A 21459-nucleotide genomic window follows, 5' to 3' on the forward strand; every position below is an offset into this window, starting at 1 on the left:
AAGTTAGCCATGCATGGTGGCACATGCCTATAGTCCCAGCTACTCGGGAGGCTGAGGTGGGAGGATCGCTTGAGCCTGGGAGCCGGAGGTTGCAGTGAGCTGAGATTGCGCCACTGCACTCCAGCCTTTGCAACAGAGTGAAACCCAGTCAAAAAAAAAAAAAAAAAAAAAAAAAGAAGTAGGGAAGAGAACTAATAAGTCTTGGGCATGGCCCCTGGGCCAGACACTTTATTCATTCAAACCGCAAAAGAAACCAAATGGGACAACTATTAGTTCCACTATGGATTAGGAAACCAAAGCTCAGAGCATTTAGGGAACTTATCCAGGATCTTCTAGCTGAAAAGTAGCAGAATTGAATTTGAAATCAGTTCAAACCTTCCTGATTATAGCAAGCACGTGCATTTTACTAGATATCAGCAGTAGCAAGACAATGTTCAGAATAACTCATCAAACTGCCTGCCCTTTGATAGAGAGGATTCATTTCTTTCTCATACCACTCCTATCACAACACCTGCTGTAAGACACTTATGTTACCATCAGCATTTCCTTGTGACTTTTGTGAGTACTACCTCACTGGCAGTGGTGTTTTTATCCCAGGGAAGTTATAGAAGTAAAAACTCCATTCGAACCCATGGAGCAGAAAACCACCGACATCTACTCTATGAGTGCTGGGCCTCCTGGGGTGTGTGGTATAAATACCAACCTTTGGATCTTGTAAGGTGAGTTTTTAATCAGCTGCAAATATAAAGCTTGCACAGAATGATTAGGGCAGACTGTCAGCTGGAACAAGCTCTCGAAGAAGCAAAAAGAGCCTGAAGTGTACAGCTCTCACTCATATCTGGCTTCTTCACAAGGGGGAAACTCATCTGAGGACATCAGCTGTTCTTGGTAAACCTACCATCCCTCTGATGAGGGTGGAATTTCCCCCAAAAAGAGTCTTAGAGAGGGGCCCAAGAACAGGCATGTGAGATCAGCCAGGCCTGTCACAAGACTTCATAAGAAGCGAGTCACCCATGTGAGTCTTACTGACAAACCATTTTGTACAAAGGTAACACTGCTTACATATATTACTGACAAAGTAAAATATTTATTACTGTTAGCAAATAGGGCATATGGAGTACTGTCATTCCAATACATTTCAGGCTTAGTTTTCATTTAAAACTGATAACCTTTAAAGATTGTTTTAATCTGTAAATAAAAAAGTATATCAGCTTTTAACCTATGATAACTGTGAAGTGGAAATGTATGTTTTTTTATTGTTATTATACTTTAAGTTCTGGGTTGCATGTGCAGAACATGCAGTTTTGTTACGTAGGTATACATGTGCCATGGTGGTTTGCTGCACCCATCAACCCGTCACCTACTTTAGGTATTTCTCCTAATGTTATCCCTCCCCTAGCCCCCCACCCCCCATAGGCCCTGGTGTGTGATGTTCCCCTCCCTGTGTCCATGTGTTCTCATTGTTCAACTCCCACTTATGAGTGGGAACATGTGGTGTTTGGTTTTCTGATCTTATGATAGTTTGCCGAGAATGATGGTTTCCAGCTTCATCCATGTCCCTGCAAAGGACATGAACTCATCCTTTTTTATGGCTGCATAGTATTCCATGGTGTATATGTGTGTAAATATATGTTTGTTTGTTTTTTTTTTAACCATCTATATCTGCCCAACCTCCTGCCTTGGCAGCATTACTCTCTGACATCTCATTATTTATTTAGAGGCTGATTATTAAGATTGGGTAACAACAACCCACACTTCCTGGATTCCTTATTAAAGAGAAAGTCATGTCTCATTTCCTAGACTAGCTAGATGTGTTGTTTCACTTAAATACCAGGGCCATAAAATAAAATGAGCCCAGAGGGGAGGACAAACAAAAGACAATGCACTTATATTTGAGCCCTTATCACCAAGTGTTCCAAGGGCATTGATGAATTGTGATCCATTCCTTGTGTTGGTAACAAATAATCCAGATAATCTGAGTGAATGGAAAATATTTTCTGAGATAAGATCATTTTCCTTTGGTCAGACTCAATGTATGATAAACAGTGGGGGGAAAACCAAAAGTAAATTCTCTTCCCAGCCTCAGTGCCATGTTACAGGATTACATTGATTAGAAATTACAGATAATTGCTGTAGGCAACACATTTCCCATTCATGACAGTGTTTTGATTAAGATTTTGCAGTTTTGGTTAGTCAATGCATATTAATTAACTGTCTATTGTGTTTCTAGTACTGTGCTAAGTACTACTGGCAAAGCCAAACAGACGCCAAATGGTCTCTGGCTCTGAAAAACTCAGTTTTCCTTAGCAACACAGGCCCCGCATACTTGAAACATTGAGAAAAGAAAATACAAGTCCATGCATAATTAGGTAAAATGTGTGACAGAGGCCATAAGTTTTACGGTAATTCAGAAAAATGGAAAGAACGGATGTGGCAGCACCCCTGTGGAAGTCTCTGGAGAGCTGAGCCCTGAAGAACAGTGGCATTTATGTTGGGCAAATAAAGGGGGATGAAAAGCACAACCAAGCCTTGAGTAGAATGAAAGTTGTGGAGCATTTAGGGAATGTCATCTCTTAAACAGTTCCCATCCTATAGGTTTTACTTCAACCATATCTCTCGAGTCGGGCCCCAACTCAGCGTCTCCACTGCCTTCACTTGTTACCTGGACTATGACAGTTGTGTGCCTAGTTGGTCTCCCCTTGCCCACTCTGGCCCCTTCCAGTCCATTCTGTCTTCTCAGAATAAGCTTGTATACAACCATGTTATTTTATGGAAGGGCTAATTCTAGTTCTGATATAGAGTAGCAGTAGAAGAAATGTAAGCCCAGATCCTGGATTTGATTGGATGTTCTATTATCTTGTCTTACCTTGCTTGCAGTTTACCTCGTAAGGCCACTACAAAGTAAAATGACTATACGAAGTTTCATAATGCTTAACTTTACACACTGCACTGTAATTTGCAAGGCCGTTGTGTCTTTAACAGGCGGTACTTTGGAGAGAAGATTGGGTTATATTTTGCCTGGTTGGGCTGGTACACCGGCATGCTCTTCCCAGCTGCCTTCATTGGATTGTTTGTCTTTTTGTATGGTGTCACCACTCTGGATCACAGCCAAGTCAGGTACGGGGAGCTCTTGGATGAGTTTGCCTTTGTTTAGTACTTAGAGGTGGCTGTTTGCACTTTGGGGGTATTCACAGATTGTGGAGACATTTAGCTTTTCACTCAAACTTCCTACCCTCTCATGGAAAAACTCAAAGTTTCAGTTCACTAGGACCTCTCCATCCATTGTCCTTGCTGCCATGGTCTTCAGATACCATGCAAGTAAAAGTTACCTTTTCAGACATACAAGCCACTATATATCCGCAGAGCAAGCCACTTTCATTCACTGGCTATAGTGCTCTCTTTTTTTAGTTTTTCACTTTTTTTTCTCAGCTGATACTGCAAAATAGTGAACTAACAATTCTCTCTTATGAATTCTGTGTTTTTACAACTTGAGCCAGAAAGACATCTCACCAGCTTGCTAGTATCTTGGGAGTGGTTCAGTGTCGATGATCATTATCTTGGTTGTCTCACCAGAGTATAGGTCAAGGTACTCACAGAGATCTTGTTGCAAGGCTGGACAATGATCTTAAATTGTAAATGTGCCTTTTAAATGTGATTGCAAAAATAAAAGTGAGTGATTAAGTCTTCCACCTATGAAAACATTTTACTTTCTGGTGAAATTGTTAATGTGTTAGTTAAATATAGTTTTCCCCCAGGATAGGGCTAGAATCTCTAGTCATTTATGTTTTGTTTTCCATATTAGTTTTAACTTATACACATAGAGATCAAGATAAGTATCTTTATATATCTTCTTACTCCCTTAATTCAGTAAGAAATTGCTTCAGACCTTTGAAAAGTGAAGGACATTTCTATAATTTGGGATATAACAATCAATGTTTGGCTTCCTGTATTTTCCTGAGTTTAACTTATTAATACATAAAGGTAAGGAACAGCCTCATAAGTAGGTTTACCAAATTATTTAAATGTGCAAGAACTTGTTTACATTAATAACAGATAAAACTAAGATGCTTCTAAGGGCAAACATTTAACCTACTGGATCTTATTTACTAGTTGAACATTCTGGTGAAGTTAGAAAAAAAGTTCCATGTCATCAAAAAGCAGTCCTTTCTGTTCTCTTTTCCAGTAAAGAAGTCTGCCAAGCTACAGATATCATCATGTGTCCTGTGTGTGATAAATACTGTCCATTCATGAGGCTGTCAGACAGCTGTGTATATGCCAAGGTAATTTCAAACTGTAGCACTTTAGATGAATTGAATTTAACATACAGCTTCCTGAGGGATGGTGGGTAACTCTATTCTGTCATTTCCAGTCTTTGATTTTCAAGTGAATGTTGTAGGATAGACTTATCTCCATCATTCAGTATTCTAATTCAGATATCTTTGTTAATTGTCCATGTATTTGGAAGGCATGGCTCTAGACATCATCCATGGAGCTGCAGCATGGCACAGTGTGAGGAGCACGGTGCTGGAGTCAGAGAAAGTTAGGTCCAAATTTTGACTCTGCTGTTTACCATTGCTCTATCTGGGAATAAGATATTTAACTTCTTTGAGTCTCAGTTTTCTCATCTGCAAAATGGAGACCATGTTGCTTGTTTCACACGGAGCTAAGGTGTGTACTGAGCATAGTGCTTGGTAAATAGACCTCAGTAAATGACAGCTATCATCATTTGCCTCCTCTTCATCATCATTATTGTCAAAATGACCTCCATTTAAGGCTAACTCAGACACTTAACCTCTTTAGCCCTGAAATGTGCCCCCTTTCTAAGAAACTCTTCTTTCATAGAAAGAAGCTCAGTCTTCTGAGCTTTCTTGTCTCTAAAATACAGGAAATATGTGTCCTCTCTGTCCTACCCTATTGGCATGACATGAGGACTAAAGAAGAGAATATATGTGAAAGTGCTTTGAGAAAAAAAAATACGTGGCACCACTATTTCTATTATGTGTTATTGCATATCTCTTTCTCGTGATATGCCTTACCTTATTTCTTAAACATATTCCTCACATTCCTAGAGTTTTTTGATACTTAGGTGGTGGTGTCCCTAACACAAAACAATAGCTGAAGTTTGGGTTTGTGAAGACTTTTCCAAGAGCTACTGCCTTTTGGCTTGCCCAGATTCAGATATAAATGGCATTGGCAGATTTTATCCAGCTTTGGTAATCACTGAAGCCTGGATCTATCTAATTACTCTCTTGGCATTGCAGAGTTTTGTTCATTTTAAATGAGAGAACATTTGATAGGCAACCCAGGATCCCGCCTATCTATAATGTCTTTAGTACTGCAGGTGGCCGGTCTGTGTGGGAGGAGCCCAGACTGCAGCAGTGAGCTGTGGTTTTAGAAAGATTTGAGCTCTTATGTTGCAAGGGACAAAAAAAGCACAAAATGCTCTGAGCCCTATCTTTAGGAAACACTCAGATAGACCTGAGTGGATGAGGATAAATTTAACAGAGTAACTTTAGGACATAGAGATTTGGTGAGCATCAAGAGCTTTGTCAGTAATATAATTTTGTTTAAAGGTCAGATATAAGCCTGAATGACTGAGGTTTTAAAATTCTGCTTCTGGGGAAACCCCAAAAGCAGAAGCCTAGTTTTTTTTTAATGTGGAAAGATATACTTGAGTAAAATTCTCTTTTTAGGAGATCCTTAATAATTCTTTTAAAGAATCATCATGAATAGTTTATGAGTGCTCAGATTTTATAGGGGCTTATTTTGGGAGTTATTCTCCCTAACTTAAGACCTAGAACAATAATAATTACAATAGTTACAGCTATAATAATAGCTAGACAATCTACATTGATTATTTCTAATTCTCACAGCAACTTCAAGATAAGTGTTATTATGTCCATTTTATTCAGAGACTCAAAGAGGTAAAAATTACTCATGCCTGGTCATGCAGCAATAAGTAGCTGGGCCTTGGTTTATTGCACTGCAAAACATGCCTTCTTTACCACTGTGCCCTACTGAGCCACAGGATGTTTAGATTCTGAATTTAACATTTGGCCTTGCCTAGAAACTTAGTAAAATGAAAGATAAAAAGCCTTAGAATGACAGAATTGGAGTTATACAGGGTTTCCTTTAGAAATATTTATTAGAGATGTCAGAGTGATTTCATGGGACTGTGGATACACAGAAATATTAGATCAGATTGGAGCTAGGATCTAGTCCAATCAGTGGCTGTTCTGCTGATAGGGATGCTGTATCCTTGACTCTTGTGTTTGCAAGAATCAGAAACCCAACTCCAACTGGCTTAGGCAGAAAGTGATGTAATGGTACATTTTGCCAGAACAGATACTGGGGTGGCTCACACTGTGGGATCATGAGGGCCTCACAGCCTGGAACTGGTCCTCCAGGGACCCTGCTGTCCCTGCCCACATGATCATTCTGTAGACTAGTTCTCTGTACAGCAGAAAAGACGGCTACCAGCTGCCTTGGCTCCAGGCTTACGTCTTCCTTCCCTTGTCTCCTTTAGTGGATTTTTGTGCTTATTTTAAACTCCTGGTCTGCTGCTATACTATGTCTATGGGAATCTTCTTTGGAGGGGAGGGGTTGTTGTCTTCCCCATATATTTCATTATTTTGGCCTGTGGGTACTTGTCCTCTGGAGGCATCAGCCACTTTGAGTAAGGGTCAGAGGCCAAGGCCAAGTTTGTCAGTCCTGGTGAGTTACAGAGAGGACAGCGTGTCCCAGGCACGACTGTGTGCTACCACTCTATCAGAGGACTTTTCTGGTCATTTTTATTTTTAAACCTGCTTAGAACAAAGCAGAATTGGGCACTTTCCCTTGATTGTAATCTGCCAATCTGCCAATGCTGGGGTTTAAGAGGAGGTGGACTCCATAGAGTGAATGCCCCAAGGCAGCTATCCAGGTAGCACCTGCTTTTCACCCATGTCTAACAGAGCAGGACTTTGAGCATTCCCTGATATTGCTCCAGGAACACCAGCACCTGTGGTGAGGCCTGCTTAGCTGATTTCTGAGGGAGGGGAAACTAATTGTCCAGTGGCCATTTGAGGGAGAGAGGCTAGAGTAGAGCTTATGTATTTCTCTAACCTGTGCTCTCACTCTACCTGGTATCTACAACCTACCTCTCCCCACACACCACCACCATCACACACATACCAGTTCAAGATAACCTCCCATCTCCCCTGAGGTTTCTCAGGGTCTTTGTTTTTTGTTTTTGTGTTTTGTTAGTTCCTGGAATCTACTACCTTGCTTCTCCAGGACTGATTTTGGCAGAAGGTGCCATCAGCTTAAGCTAACTGACCATCTCATTAGGAACCGGAAGCCCCTATAACCTTACCCCTCCTCATTTATATATTGTCAAATTGATAACTGCAGCAGAAAGCTGTCTGTTTCCAAATGTTTGTGTATCAGCCCCAGGGCAGTACTCTGATTGGTTCTGTTTTGAGCCATGTGTCCCTTGGGACCAGCAGGAGTTACCTGGAGAAAGGAGAATGGAAGACAGATGATCTGGGTAGCCAAAAACAATGATAACTGCAGTCCATTCTGGAATGGACACTGATGGTGCAAGCCACACTTTCTAGCAACTCTCAGTAAATACTCTGATAGAGGCTGGGCGCGGTGGCTCACGCTTGTAATCCCAGCACTTTGGGAGGCCGAGGCAGGCGGATCACCTGAGGTCAGGAGTTTGAGACCAGCCTGGCCAACATGGTGAAACCCCGTCTCTACAAAAATATAAAAATTAGCTGGGCATGATGGCGGGTACCTGTAATCGCAGCTACTTGGGAGGCTGAGACAGGAAAATCACTTGAACCCAGGAGGTGGAGGTTGCAGTGAGCTGAGATTGCGCCATTGCACTCCAGCCAGGGTAACAGAGTCAGAATCCATCTCAAAAACAAACAAACAAACAAACAACAACAAACTGATGGAGAGCACAGTCCAGTCAAATACCACTAGAACCTTCAAGCTTGGTTTGATACTGAGTGCCCAATATACAGCTTAACATTCCCTCTGGCATATGAAATAGATAAGCTTCAGACATTTGTCTCACAGTAGGTATTTGAGTGCTGCCCATCTCTCCTCTATTCAAAGAAAGAGAAACTTCTGGAATAATCTGAAATACTTCACATTCTGATATAACATGAAAATCCTGTTTATATTTGGTGCATTTTCGAAGGGACAATAAAGTATACTTTATAGGTAGCTATAAAGTACCCCCAAAAAAGGTGATTCTTTATGAACCTATCAGTCATCATTTCAATTTGTCACGGACATTGGTATTATTTATACTGGAGGCAGGAATGAGCTTGGCAGTTTTGCAGTAAAAATGGATATTTTTGCTTTCTTCTGTGGTGTTTGCAATAGAATATATTATTCTAGCAATAAAGTATTGCTAGCTGTCTTTGTGTTATGTGCAGTAGGTAAATATAGTGATTACCCAAGGTTTTAATAAGGGTAGAGTTGGATTTAGTTAATGGTTCTGCTCTTTTTTATAAGGCTGAAATCCAGAGGGCAGCCCAGAAAATGTTTGCTCAAAACTGCATAAACAAAATAGCCATGTTTTCAAAGTGAATAAATGAGGCATTAAAAACAGTGCTTGGGAAGTTGAAAACCTTTAAAGCAGCACTAACAATACCTTCCTGGTCCTAAATATAACTATATCCATACACATATGTACGTGTATAAGAGTTTTGTTGTGCACAAAAGGGAATTCTTAGTAGCACTATTGGGGCTGCTGATAAATGTTCAACTAGATGATAACCACATAAAGAGAACAAGTTGTATCCTCTGTATATGAACTACCTTGCAATTAGAGGAAGCTTTTCTTATTTATGGTTCAAAAGGAATATTCCCCCAACCCCAAACAAAGCCTGTAAAACTCATCATATAATCACAGCTATTTTTACAGAACTTGAAAAAATTTGAATTGGAATATCATATATGAGAAATTAGCTCAGCACTGATTCTTATTATTCATAGGTAACCCACCTTTTTGACAATGGAGCCACTGTCTTCTTTGCTGTTTTCATGGCAGTCTGGGGTAAGTGTTCTATAACCATAAAACTTGAGTTTTCCTCATATGCCCTGTGATATATTCCTTTAGAAGTTTCACTTTGCATGTGAAAGAAAGAAGCTTGAGTAAATGGAATTGGCTTTCCTATTAGTAGAAAATTGGTAAATAATTTATTGGGTTTGTTTTAAACGATACTGTAGAAGAAAGACATGTCTGATTTCTCTTAAACCTTCAACAATGTCATTAGCACTCTGTTATTAGAGTAAAATTTACTTTCTGTTGGACACAGAAATAAAGCTTGTGTACAACTTTAGTTTAGGTCAGGGGAGAACTGAAACACCATCTCAGTATATATAGGACTTTGTATTGTAAGTGGCTAACGTGTGAGTACCCATCTTTAGCTTTCTTCTAGCTCTGTACAAAATTACCCCTAAAAACAAGGCCTATTCACAGGACTGAACTGAGTTTTTTGATATCATTTCAAGCTAATATCCCCATCACACAAGGTGTGATGGAAACAGTCAAATACTTGGAAGTAACAGGACTTGATTGAAATCTCAACTCCCTTTACACACTAGGCTCTGTGATTTTTGGCAAGTTATTTAACCTACCTCTTTGTAAAATGGGTTAACTAATATATAATAGTCAAATAATTATAACGCCTCAATTTAATGATATAGAAAAACATCTCACAAATTCATGGAAAGCAGTTAATTGCAGTTACCTTTGGAAAGGAAGATTCATGGAAGAGTAAGTAAACAACGATGAGAGACAAACTTTATGCTATATATTTTTAGTCTGGTTTGAATTTTTTACAGTTATACTTTTCTCCCTTAACTTTAATTGCCAAAATCTGAATTTTGATTTAACAAAATGCTACTAACTTTAGACTTAGGCTCATCTTGTTCATTATGTCTGCTATGAATATTGGAATCTTCCCCATCTTTCAGGCCCCAGCTGAAATGTCATCTGCTCCAGCCAAAAGATGTCTTTCTCCTTTGAATTTCCATGGCATTTTGTTCTTAGGGCACTTTAAATTATTTTCACACGTAACTTGTCTTGCCTAGTATATTTATGGTCCTTGAGGACCATTATGATTATCAGAGGTCTCATATGGTTTGTTTTTTTTGTTTTTGAGATAGATGGAATTAGTAAGTTTCTGTTGGATGGATGGGTGGGTCAATGGATAGATAGGTGGATGGATGGATGGATGGATGGATGGATGGATGGAAGGAAAGAAGGAAAAAGAGAAGAAGAAAGAAAAAGAAATTACCAAAAGTATTTATTTATGATACAGTGAATGTATTTAAGAGGTCTTTTTTGATAAGTGGAAACATAAAACCTTGTTCACTTGAGGAAGCTTGTTCTTGATATGTTGTGTCTTTTGTACCTAGAGAGTGTCAAAGGAAAATTGTCCCACCCATCACAGCTCTGTTGAAGGGACATGTTTTGAACCCCATGACTCCAGTCCCTCTCAGCCAGTAAGCATTTGAACCAAGATCAGTTAAACCACAGGTTGGTGAGTGGCCTGGGAAAAGGCCTGAGGTTCTGCCCAGACAAGGACTGGTAGGGCCACCCAGATTCTTATTCCCCAGAATGTGGACTAGGAGAGTAAAGCGAAATAGGGAGTTAGCAGCAGGAACTGACACTGAAAAATACAGAGGGCAGGAGGGAGGGAGAAAAAGAAAGATTAAAATTGACCATTGGGTAGAAGTAGGGACCAGGAGGAATTAGGAGGCTGAAGTTATGAGAATCAGAACCTAGAAATAGGTAGAAGCAAAGAACTAGTGGAAAAATTACAGGGCGAAAAAGCCAACTGGGAGAAAATGCAAGACAATCCCCCAGAGAGGAGCAAGGAGAGAGTATAGCCAAGTCATGTTATTAGTGGAGTGTCAGGATAAAGACCCAGACTCTTGTGGCTGAGGCCTCTCTCAAGCTTCAGGCTTCCATGTCCTGTTTCTGAATAGGCCATGTATTTTTTCCTGTAGGATTCCTGCCTCCCTTGGTGGACCTTGTGAAAAGCTTTCACTGTTCATGCTACCCTTAATGCTTCTCTGTCCCTTGCAAACAAACTAACCCTAACAGAATTTTGATTACAGGACTGAGCTCTCAGATAAAGAATGAGTATCTAGTTTTCCTAGAATCTATTAGTGTCATACACCATGATTAGGACAAGCCATATAATGCTTAAGCTTTGCCATGGTCACAAATGAGGGGACTTTGGAAATGTATTCATTTCCTAAACCAGTATTGTAAATGCTAAATGTATTCTGTAAACCTAAATGTATATAGTATTCTGTAAACCTAAATACTAAATGTATATTGTAAACCTAAATGTATTCATTTCCTAAACTTTTCAGGTCATAGCACACATAAAAATGAAAATATTTACACAGCATGCTGCTGTACATGGAGGAGCCTGCTCATGGCCATGGATAGGGCTGTCCCAAACACCCTAGCCTCAGAAGCCACAAGGGTTGAAAGGGGCGTTATTATTATTCCTGGCATAGTCATTTAGAAGCTCTGCCTGGGGCTGCTAATTTACTGTGTAATGAGTTAATGCTTCTATATAAAGAGAGGTATCCTGATGGTATCGTGGAAGAATTGAAACACAAAACTTCCTTACCCACTTCAATATTTCACCAATTTCAAATATACTTTGAATTAAATAATGGTTTCTTCTCACAGTTTACCTCCTGAGACTACATAGAAGTAAATTTTGGTATGATGACATTTGTTCGTAAGGCAGAGGTTATTACTCTCCCCCACTACCTCCATTATAAAATAGATTGCATGCCCTCTTTGCAAGTTGTGTTTTATGTTATGGATGACAAATAGGTTTTGTTTTATCCCCTTGCCAACCTCAGCTGATTGGTGCTGGCTGCCTGGAGCATGAAGTTGAGAAGTTTCTGAGGTTGAAAGTGGGTGGATTGGAGATTTAACAGCCCTTGTGCTTTAGAGTATACTTTGTAAGACTCTGATGGATGTTCTATAATAAACTTTGGGCACAAAGGAACATTTTAGGGCCATTCCAGACAAGACATGCCTGGAATAATTCGCCCTCTAAATTGCTTTGTCTTAGATGACAACTTATTGCTTAAATCCCATATTATTCCCAGAAATGTGCTAGTTTGAGAAAAAGAATGAGTTGCCCCAAGTGTTTCTTTGTAGATAGAGATAATGCCTTTTGCAGAAATCTGAAAGAATCAACAACATTAACAGTTATATTAATGGCATTCATTTTTGAGGGATTACTATGTACTAAATGCAGTCCTAAGCATTGCCCATGTATCATCTCATTTAATCTCTCCAGCAAACTTTTAAAAAGGTACTGTTCTTATCCTCATATGACAGATAAGGAAACTGCAGCAGTGGCTAGAAAGTGGCAAAGCCAAGAGTTAAACTGGGCAGTCTGAGCTCCTCTGCTCTACTGCTAGAATCAGGTATTGTTTGTTACCATTTCCTTCTGTTTTAGAGACCTGAACCTTAAAATAAAGGACTGCTATGCCTGTCCTTAGCCTCATTTATCCTGCTTTGTGACAGTGATGTTCTATAAAAATGTGTCAGTTCTAATGGAGCTCAGTTTAATGGTCTCAGGATCATCTCTTACGATTGACAAGTTACAGCATTAAAGAAAACAAATGCACTCTATTTTCAGGAAATTGCTAGATATGGAGCTGATGAGAACAGATGTAAGTGGTTTACAAGACTTCTGAAGGGCTGGGCTTGACGTGTTCATTTTGTTGCCTTTGCTTTGTGTGTTCACCAGAAAAAAATAATAAGGCTCCATCTGTAACCAGCTTGTAGCAACTGGGAGGGCCTTGGCGTTGGGTTAGGAATCCTGACAGAACTCTACTACCATTGTTCAGGTCACATCTGTGTGAGTGCAGGGCTCCCTGGGGATCCCTGAGGTATGCTGTGAGCCTGGGTCTGGGCTGGAATTACAGTGTGGCCCATTCCTCAATGCTCATTTTTGTTCAGAAAGGTCCAAGGGGCAGAATGATTGTGGACTAAATAACTCCTATCCCGAGGGAAAAAAAGTGAGTCATCAGGGAACTAGATGTTGGCAGAGACCTGTCGGGGAAGCAGATTATTTCCCTCTGTTCTGTTTCTGGTCTGGTTTGTTTTTTCTCTCTCTCTCCCCCTTGTTTTTCATTTTTTACTTCTAGGATTGCCAAAAGTTAAGTTATCCCCAGTAAACACACAAAGCAAGATCTACAAGGCTCTTTAATCAAAATGACAAGATGGTAATTATTTAGTGTGATCCTGTTAGTAATCGGTGAATGAAGTATGTCTCATTTAAAAAAATTAATTTTGCAAGAATCAGCCTTTTGTTTCTAGATATTTATGCTAAGTTTATATTTTATAGTCTTATCTACATGTTCAACAAAAAAAAATGGTAATTGTATGTTGAAAAAGGTACACATTTACTGAAGGCCTACCATGTTTGTATGCACATTCACATAGGATACCTCATCAATTTCTCATCACCCATTAGAAAGAAATTACTAACCTCATTTTATAGATGAGGATACTGAGGCTCAGAGAGGTTATGCAACTTGCCCAGGATTCCAGTAGTTGATAAGATGTGGAGCCTGAACTTTAAACCAGATCTGGTCTATTTCACTCCAGAGTCATTCCAAAGTGTGTCCACCATGTTGTGCATCTTCTGTGAAGTGTGTCAATTAAGATCTCATTAACTCATACACAAAAATGTGTTAGATGTGATCTCTGCTTTCAAAAATCTCAGTATATTAAAGGAGAGTAGATAATTATAATACAGGGCAAGTCCAATTTACAGTAGGCCAATGAGGGTTTATGTAGTCAACTTCCTGAGGCAAAAGGAAAAGCAGAAAAGGTTCACCCAAGAAGAGATATTGGAAAGAAGTCTTAGCTTTGCCAGGCAAAGTAGTGGGATTGGAAGGAGGTGTAGATAACATTCTTAGGTGACAAGAGTATTTGTAAAGCTCTGAAAAGGAAGAATTGGCTGTTCAGAGTGATAGGGAGGTTGAGTGTGTATTAGTTTCTTAGGGCTGCTGTAACATAGTACTACAAACTGGGTAGCTTAAAACAATAGTTTATTGCATAACAGTTCTGGAGGCTCAAAGTCCAAAATCAAGATGTCAGTGGGATTCTGAGGGCTGTGAGGGAAGGATCTGTTCCATGCCAGTCTCCTGGATTCTGGTGATGGCTGATGGTCCTTTGCCTTCCTTGGTTTGTAGATGCATCACTCCTATCTCTGCCTCTGTCTTCACCTGGCATTTGCCCCATGTCTCTGTGTCTTCACATGGCTATCTTCTTCTCAAGACACTGGTCATATTGGATTAAGGGCCCAGCCTACTCCAGTTATGACCCCGTCTTAACTAATTGCATGTGCACTGACCCTATTTCTAAATAAGGTCACATTGTGAGGTACTGGGACCTTTTTTGAGGGGACACAGTTCAACCCATAGCAGAGCGCCTGTTGAAGGCTGAGAGCTACTTATCACAGGCCACGTGTGCTACAACAGAACATGGCTTCACGCTGTAAGCAACAGAAAGCCAACTGGAGTTATAATCCGGGAAGGGACATCATCAGTTGTATTTGGGAAATAACTCTGGCAACAGTGCAGGGAGAGGTGAAAGTCGAGGCCAACTGGTGGCAGGCAGGCCCCTTAGAAGGCATTCTAGTGTTCAGTCAAAATATTACGCAGAACTTGACTTCAGAAAAGATCCAATTTCCAGAATAAAAACCACATGTGTAAAATGTTTTCCTAGCCTTAGTTATTTATAATATGCAAAATTTGGGAACAACATAAATGTCCAACAATAGAAGAACAGTTTGGTAAATTATAAGCAGCTATTATAAATTGCTCTTTCAAAGCATGTGATAATACAAAGCTTGTATTTAAATTTTTTTTAAAGTAGAGTATAAAGTATACAAGTAAAACATGATTTTGAATATATTAAATGTAAATGAAAACAGAAAGAAATGATGTCATAATATTAATGGTGGTTTGCTTTATGTGGTGGGATTGTGGGAAGATTTTTTTCACCTTTAAATATGATTTATGTGCAATAAAATCCAGCAACTTTAAGTGAACAATTCAACAAATTAGGTCAAATATATATAGTCATGGAAGCATCACCATAATGATGATATATAAGATAACTTTTTTTTTTTGAGACGGAGTCTCGCTCTGTCCCCCAGGCTGGAGTGCAGTGGCACGATCTCCGCTCACTGCAAGCTCTGCCTCCCGGGTTCACGCCATTCTCCTGCCTCAGCCTCTCGAGTAGCTGGGATTACAGGCACCTGCCACCATGCCCAGCGAATTTTTTTGTATTTTTAGTAGAGATGGGGTTTCACCGTGTTAGCCAGGATGGTCTCGATCTCCTGAACTTGTGATCCGCCCACCTCGGCCTCCCAAAGTGCTGGGATTACAGGCGTGAGCCACCGCGCCCGGCCTAAGAGAACATTTTTATCCTCTCAAAAGTTTCCTCATGCCCCTGCAGTCAGTCCCTTGGCAACCTGAAACCTGCTTTCTACCACTGTAGTTTCAGCTGTTCTAGAATTTCATGCAAATTAAATTATTCAATATATAACATTTTGTGTCTGGCTACTTTCACTTCAGTTAATGCTGTTGAGATTCATTTATGCTGTTGCATGTGTCAGTAGCTGGTTTTTTTTTAGTACAGAGTGGTATTCCAGAGCCTGGGTATGTCATAATTTGTTCGTCTACTTACCAGTTAATGAATATTTGTGTTCAGTATGATTTTTAACTATTATAAATAAACCTAGAAACTATTGGCTCTTCTAGTTTTTTTTTTGTACATTTTCATAAAAGCCTTTGCAGCCATTCATTTTGGATGAATAATTAAAAGTGGCATTGCTGGATCATGTGATAAGTGAATGCCTAACTTTGTAAGAAATTGTTTCCCAAAGTGGCCGTATCATTTTGTAGTCAATATCAGCATGATATGAGAATTCCAGGTGTTCCACATTCTCACAAGCACTTGGAATTGTCAGTCTTTATAATTTTAGTCATTTTAGTGGGTATATAGTATTATCCCATTGCAGTTTTAATTTGCATCTCCCTAATGAGTAGCGATGTTGAACATCTTTTCATGAGCTTATTTGCAGTCTGCACATCTTACTTGGTGAAGTGTTTGCTCAGATCATTTGCCCATTTGTTATTGGGTTGCTTGCATTTTTATTTTTTAATGGTGCCTTTTGAAGACCAAGAGTTTTTTCTTTTTATATAGTCTAATTTAAATTTTTTTCTGCCCTCGTTTTTTATGTTTTATTTATGAAATCTTTGCCAAACTCAAAGTTTCTAACATTTTCATCTATATTGTCTTCTAAAAAGCTTATCATTTTAGCTCATACGTTTAGGTTTATGACTTATTTCAAGTTGGTTTTTGTATATGGCATAATGTAAGGGGCAGATTTATTTCTTTCCATGTAGATATCCAGTTTTCCTAGGACCATTTGTCCAAAACATAATTCTTTTCCTTTTTGAATTTTCTTGGTATGTTTTGGTTGAAATCAATGGGCCATATATGTATGGGTCTGTTTTCAGAATTTTTATTATGTTTGATGTGTATGTGTACACATGGCAATAATACACTGTCTTGATTATTATGGCATAATAACTGTTAAAATCATATTTTTCTTTTCAAAAATTGTTTTGCTGTTTTAGGTTCTTTGCATTTCCAAATAAATTGTAGAATCAGCACTTAAATTTCTTCAAAAAAAGTGTTGATATTTTGATTGGGATTAAGTTGAATCAACGTCAGTTTGGAAAGATTGAGTGTCATTTAGCTTTTTGTTTATTTACCTATTCTGTAATTTCTCTAAGCAATGTCTCATTATTTTCAATGTACAAGGCTTCCAGATATTTTGTTAAATTTATGCCTATATATTGGATTTTTTGAGTTTTTTACAAATAGTATTTTTCTGTAACTTCAATTGCCAGTTATTCATTGCTACTACATAGAAATACAATTAACTTTTGTATTTTAACCATATATCTTGCGACTTACTAAACTCAGTTATTAGTGCTTCTAGCTTTTTTATAGATTCCTTAATATTTTCAACATAGATGATTAAGAAATTTATAAAATAAATAAGTTTTCTTTCTTTCTAATTTATATGAGTTTTATTTCTTTTTCTTGCCTTATACTGGTTAGGACCTCCAGAATAATGTTGGATACAAGTTATGTACTAGACATCCTTGCCTTATGCCCAGTCTTAGGGGAATGTGTTTAGTCTTTCACCATTAAGTATGATAGAAACCACAGGTTTTCATAGATGTCTGTTATCAAGTTGAAGAACATTCCTTCTATTATTAGGAACTGAGGGTTTTTAAAATCATGAATGGGTATGGAATTTTGCCAAAAGCTTTTCCTGTATTAACTAAGATGATCCTGTTTCTTTCTTTCTTTTATTTTTTTATATTTTAAATTCTGGGATACACGTGCAGAATGTGCAGGTTTGTTACATAGGTATACATGCGCCATAGTGGTTTGCTGCACCCTTCAAATCGTCATCTACATTAGGTATTTCTCCTAATGCTATGTCTCCCCGATCCCCCTACCCCCCGACAGGCCCCAGTGTGTGATGTTCCCCTGCCTGTGTCTGTGTGTTCTTATTATTCAATTCCCACTTATGAGTGAGAACATGCAGTGTTTGGTTTTCTCTTCCTATGTTAGTTTGCTGAGAATGATGATTTCCAGCTTCATCCATGTCCCTGCAAAGGACATGAACTCATTCTTTTTTATGGCTGCATAGTATTCCATGGTGTATATGTGCCACATTTTCAGTCTATCATTGATGGGCATTTGGGTTGGTTCCAAGTCTTTGCTATTGTGAATAGTGCCACAATAAATATATGTGTGCATGTGTCTTTATAGTAGAATGATTTATAATCCTTTGGGTATATACTCAGTAATCGGATTGCTGGGTCAAATGGTATTTCTGGTTCTAGTTCCTTGAGGAGTCACCACATTGTTTTCCACAATGACTGAACTAATTTACACTCCCACCAAAGTGTAATTAGCGTAAAAGTGTTCCTATTTCTCCACATCTTCTCTAGCATCTGTTGTTTCCTGACTTTTTAATGATTGCCATTCTAACTGGCATGAGATGGTATCTCATTGTGGTTTCGATTTGCATTTCTCTAATGACCAGTGATGATGAGCTTTTCTTCATATGTTCATTGCCTGCATAAATGTCTTCTTTTGGGAAGTGTCTGTTCATATCCTTTGCCCACCTTTTATAGGGTTGTTTGTTTTTCCCTGTAAAGTTGTTTAAGTTGCTTGTAGATTCTGGATATTAGCTCTTCGTCAGATGGATAGATTGCAAAAATTTTCTCCCATTCTATAGGTTGCCTGTTCACTCTGGTGATAGTTTCTATTGCTGTGCAGAAGCTCTTTAGTTTAATTAGATCCCATTTGTCTATTTTGGTTTTTGTTGCCATTGCTTTTGGTGTTTTAGTCATGAAGTCTTTGCCCATGCCTATGTCCTGAATGGTATTGCCTAGGTTTTCCTCTAGGATTTTTATGGTTTTAGGTTTTACATTTAATTTTTTAACCGATCTTGAGTTAATTTTTGAATAAGGTGTAAGGAAGGGGTCCAATTTCAATTTTCTGCATATGGCTAGCCAGTTTTCCCAATGCCATTTATTAAATAGGGAATCCTTTCCCCATTGCTGTTTTTATCAGGTTTATCAAAGATTAGATGGTTGTAGATATGTGGCATTATTTCTGAGGCCTCTGTCCTGTTCCATTGGTCTATATATCTGTTTTGGTACCAGTACCATGCTGTTTTGATTACTGTAGCCTTGTAGTATAGTTTGAAGTCAGGTAGCGTGATGCCTTCAGCTTCATTCTTTTTGCTTAGGATTGTCTTGGCTATACGGGCCCTTTTTTGGTTCCATATGAAATTTAAAGTAGTGTTTTCTAATTCTGTGAAGAAAGTCAGTGGTAGCTTGATGTGGATAGCATTGAATCTATAAATTACTTGGGGCAGTATGGCCATTTTCACAATATTGATTCTTCCTATCCATAAGCATGGAATGTTTTTCCGTTTGTTTTTGTCCTCTCTCATTTCCTTGAGCAGTGGTTTGTAATTCTCCTTGAAGAGGCCCTTCACATCCCTTGTAAGTTGTATTCCTAGGTATTTTATTCTCTTTGTAGCAATTGTGAATGGGAGTTCATTCATGATTTGGCTCTCTGTTTATCTGTTCTTGGTGTATAAGAATGCTTGTGATTTTTGTACATTGATTTTGTATCCTGAGACTTTGCTGAAGTTGCTTACCAGCTTAAGGAGATTTTGGGCTGAGACGATGGGGTTTTCTAAATATACAGTCATGTCATCTGCAAATAGAGACAATTCGACTTCCTCTCTTCCTATTTGAATACCATTTATTTCTTTCTCTTGCCTGATTGCCCTGACCAGAACTTTCAATACTATGTTGAATAGGAGTGGTAAGAGAGGGCATTCTTGTTTTGTGCTGGTTTTTGAAGGGAATGCTTCCAGCTTTTGCCCATTCATATGATATTGGCTGGGAGTTTGTCATAAATAGCTCTTATTAGGTTGAGATACGTTCCATCAATACCTAGTTTACTAAGAGTTTTTAGCATGAAGCGGTGTTGAATTTTATCAAAGGCCTTTTCTGCATCTATTGAGATAATCATGTGGCTTTTGTCATTGGTTCTGTTTTTGTGATGGATTATGTTTATTAATTTGTGTATGTTGAACCAGCCTTGCATCCCAGGGATGAAGCTGACTTGATTGTGGTGGATAAGCTTTTTGATGTGCTGCTGGATTCAGTTTTCCAGTATTTCATTGAGGATTTTCGCATAGATGTTCATCAGTGATATTGGCCTGAAATTTTCTTTTTTTGTTGTGTCTCTGCTAGGTTTTGGTGTCAGGATGATCTGGCCTCATAAAATGAGTTAGGGAGGAGTCCCTCATTTTCTATTGTTTGGAATAGTTTCAGAAGGAATGGTACCATCTCCTCTTTTTACCTGTGGTAGAATTCAGCTGTGAATCCTTCTGGCCTGGCCTTTTTTTGGTTGGTAGGCTATTAATTATTGCCTCAATTTCAGAACTTGTTATTGGGCTATTCAGGGGTTCGACTTCTTCCTTCTTCTTCTTCTTCCTGGTTTAGCCTTGGGAGGGTGTATGTGTCCAGGAATTTATCCATTTCTTCTAGATTTTCTAGTTTATTTGCGTAGAGGTGTTTATAGTATTCTCTGATGGTAGATTGTACTTCTGTGGGATCAGTGGTTATATCCCCTTTATCATTTTTTATTGTGCCTATTTGATTCTTCTCTCTTTTCTTCTTATTAGTCTGGCTAGCGGTCTATGTATTTTGTTAATCTTTTTAAAAAAACAGCTCTTGGATTCTTTGATATTTCGAAGGGTTTTTCCTGTCTGTCTCCTTCAGTTCTACTCTGATCTTAGTTATTTCTTGTCTTCTGCTAGCTTTTGAATGTGTTTTCTCTTGCTTCTCTAGTTCTTTTAATTGTGATGTTAGGATGTCAGTTATAGATCTTTCCCGCTTTCTCCTGTGGGCATTTAGTGCCATAAATTTCCCTCCAAACACTGCTTCCGCAGTTTCCCAGAGATTCTGGTACGTTGTGCCTTTGTTCTCATTAGTTTCAAAGAACTTACTTGTTTCTGCCTTAATTTCGTTATTTACCCAGTAGTCATTCAGGAGCAGGTTGTTCAGTTTCCATGTAGTTGTGCAGCTTTGAGTAAGTTTCTTAATCCTGAGTTCTAATTTAATTGCACTGTGGTCTGAAAGACTGTTTGTTATGATTTCCTTTCTTTTGCATTTGCTGAGGAGTGTTTTACTTCCAATTATGTGGTCAATTTTAGAATAAGTGCAATGTAGTGCTGAGAAGAATGTATATTCTGTTGATTTGTGGTGGAGAGTTCTGTAGATGTCTATTAGGTCCACTTGGTCCAGAGCCGAGTTCAAGTTCTGAATATCTGTGTTAATTTTGTGTCTCATTGATCTGTCTAATATTGACAGTGGGGTGTTAAATCTCCCACTATTATTGTGTGGGAGTCTAAGTCTTTTTGTAGGTCTCTAAGAACTTGCTTTATGAATCTGGGTGCTCCTATATTGGGTGCATATATATTTAGGACAGTTAGTTCTTCTTGTTGCATTGATCCCTTTACCATTATGTAATGTGCTTCTCTGTCTTTTTTGACCTTTGTTGGTTTAGGTCTGTTTTATCAGAGACTATGGTTGCAATCCTTGCTTTTTTTTTTTCTTTCCATTTGCTTGGTAAATATTCTCTATCCCTTTATTTTGAGCCCATGTGTGTCTTCGCATGGAGATGGAGTTCCTGAATACAGCACACAGATGGGTGGTCTTGACTCTTTATCCAGTTTGCCAATCTGTGTCTTTTAATTGAGGCATTTAGCCCATTTACAT

At 38.7% G+C, this 21459-nt stretch overlaps 1 protein-coding gene across 9 annotated transcripts in view; it reads left to right on the forward strand.

Annotated features, from left to right (window-relative positions):
- Nucleotides 1–21459, forward strand: part of ANO4 (anoctamin 4) — a 430350-nt gene that overhangs the window by 339153 nt on the left and 69738 nt on the right. For 7 of the 9 annotated variants that reach the window (XM_054527543.2, XM_054527542.2, XM_054527544.2 and 4 more), the window contains 4 exons: nucleotides 598–719; nucleotides 2983–3117; nucleotides 4184–4280; nucleotides 8995–9055. In XM_054527543.2, the coding sequence (XP_054383518.1) occupies nucleotides 598–719; nucleotides 2983–3117; nucleotides 4184–4280; nucleotides 8995–9055 (415 nt within the window). The remainder of the gene's footprint in view (nucleotides 1–597; nucleotides 720–2982; nucleotides 3118–4183; nucleotides 4281–8994; nucleotides 9056–21459) is intronic. The other 2 variants (XM_054527546.2, XM_054527547.2) reach the window with 1 other exon arrangement.

The sequence above is a fragment of the Pongo abelii genome, chromosome 10 (assembly GCF_028885655.2).
Source record: "Pongo abelii isolate AG06213 chromosome 10, NHGRI_mPonAbe1-v2.0_pri, whole genome shotgun sequence".
NCBI classification, from domain to species: domain Eukaryota; kingdom Metazoa; phylum Chordata; class Mammalia; order Primates; family Hominidae; genus Pongo; species Pongo abelii.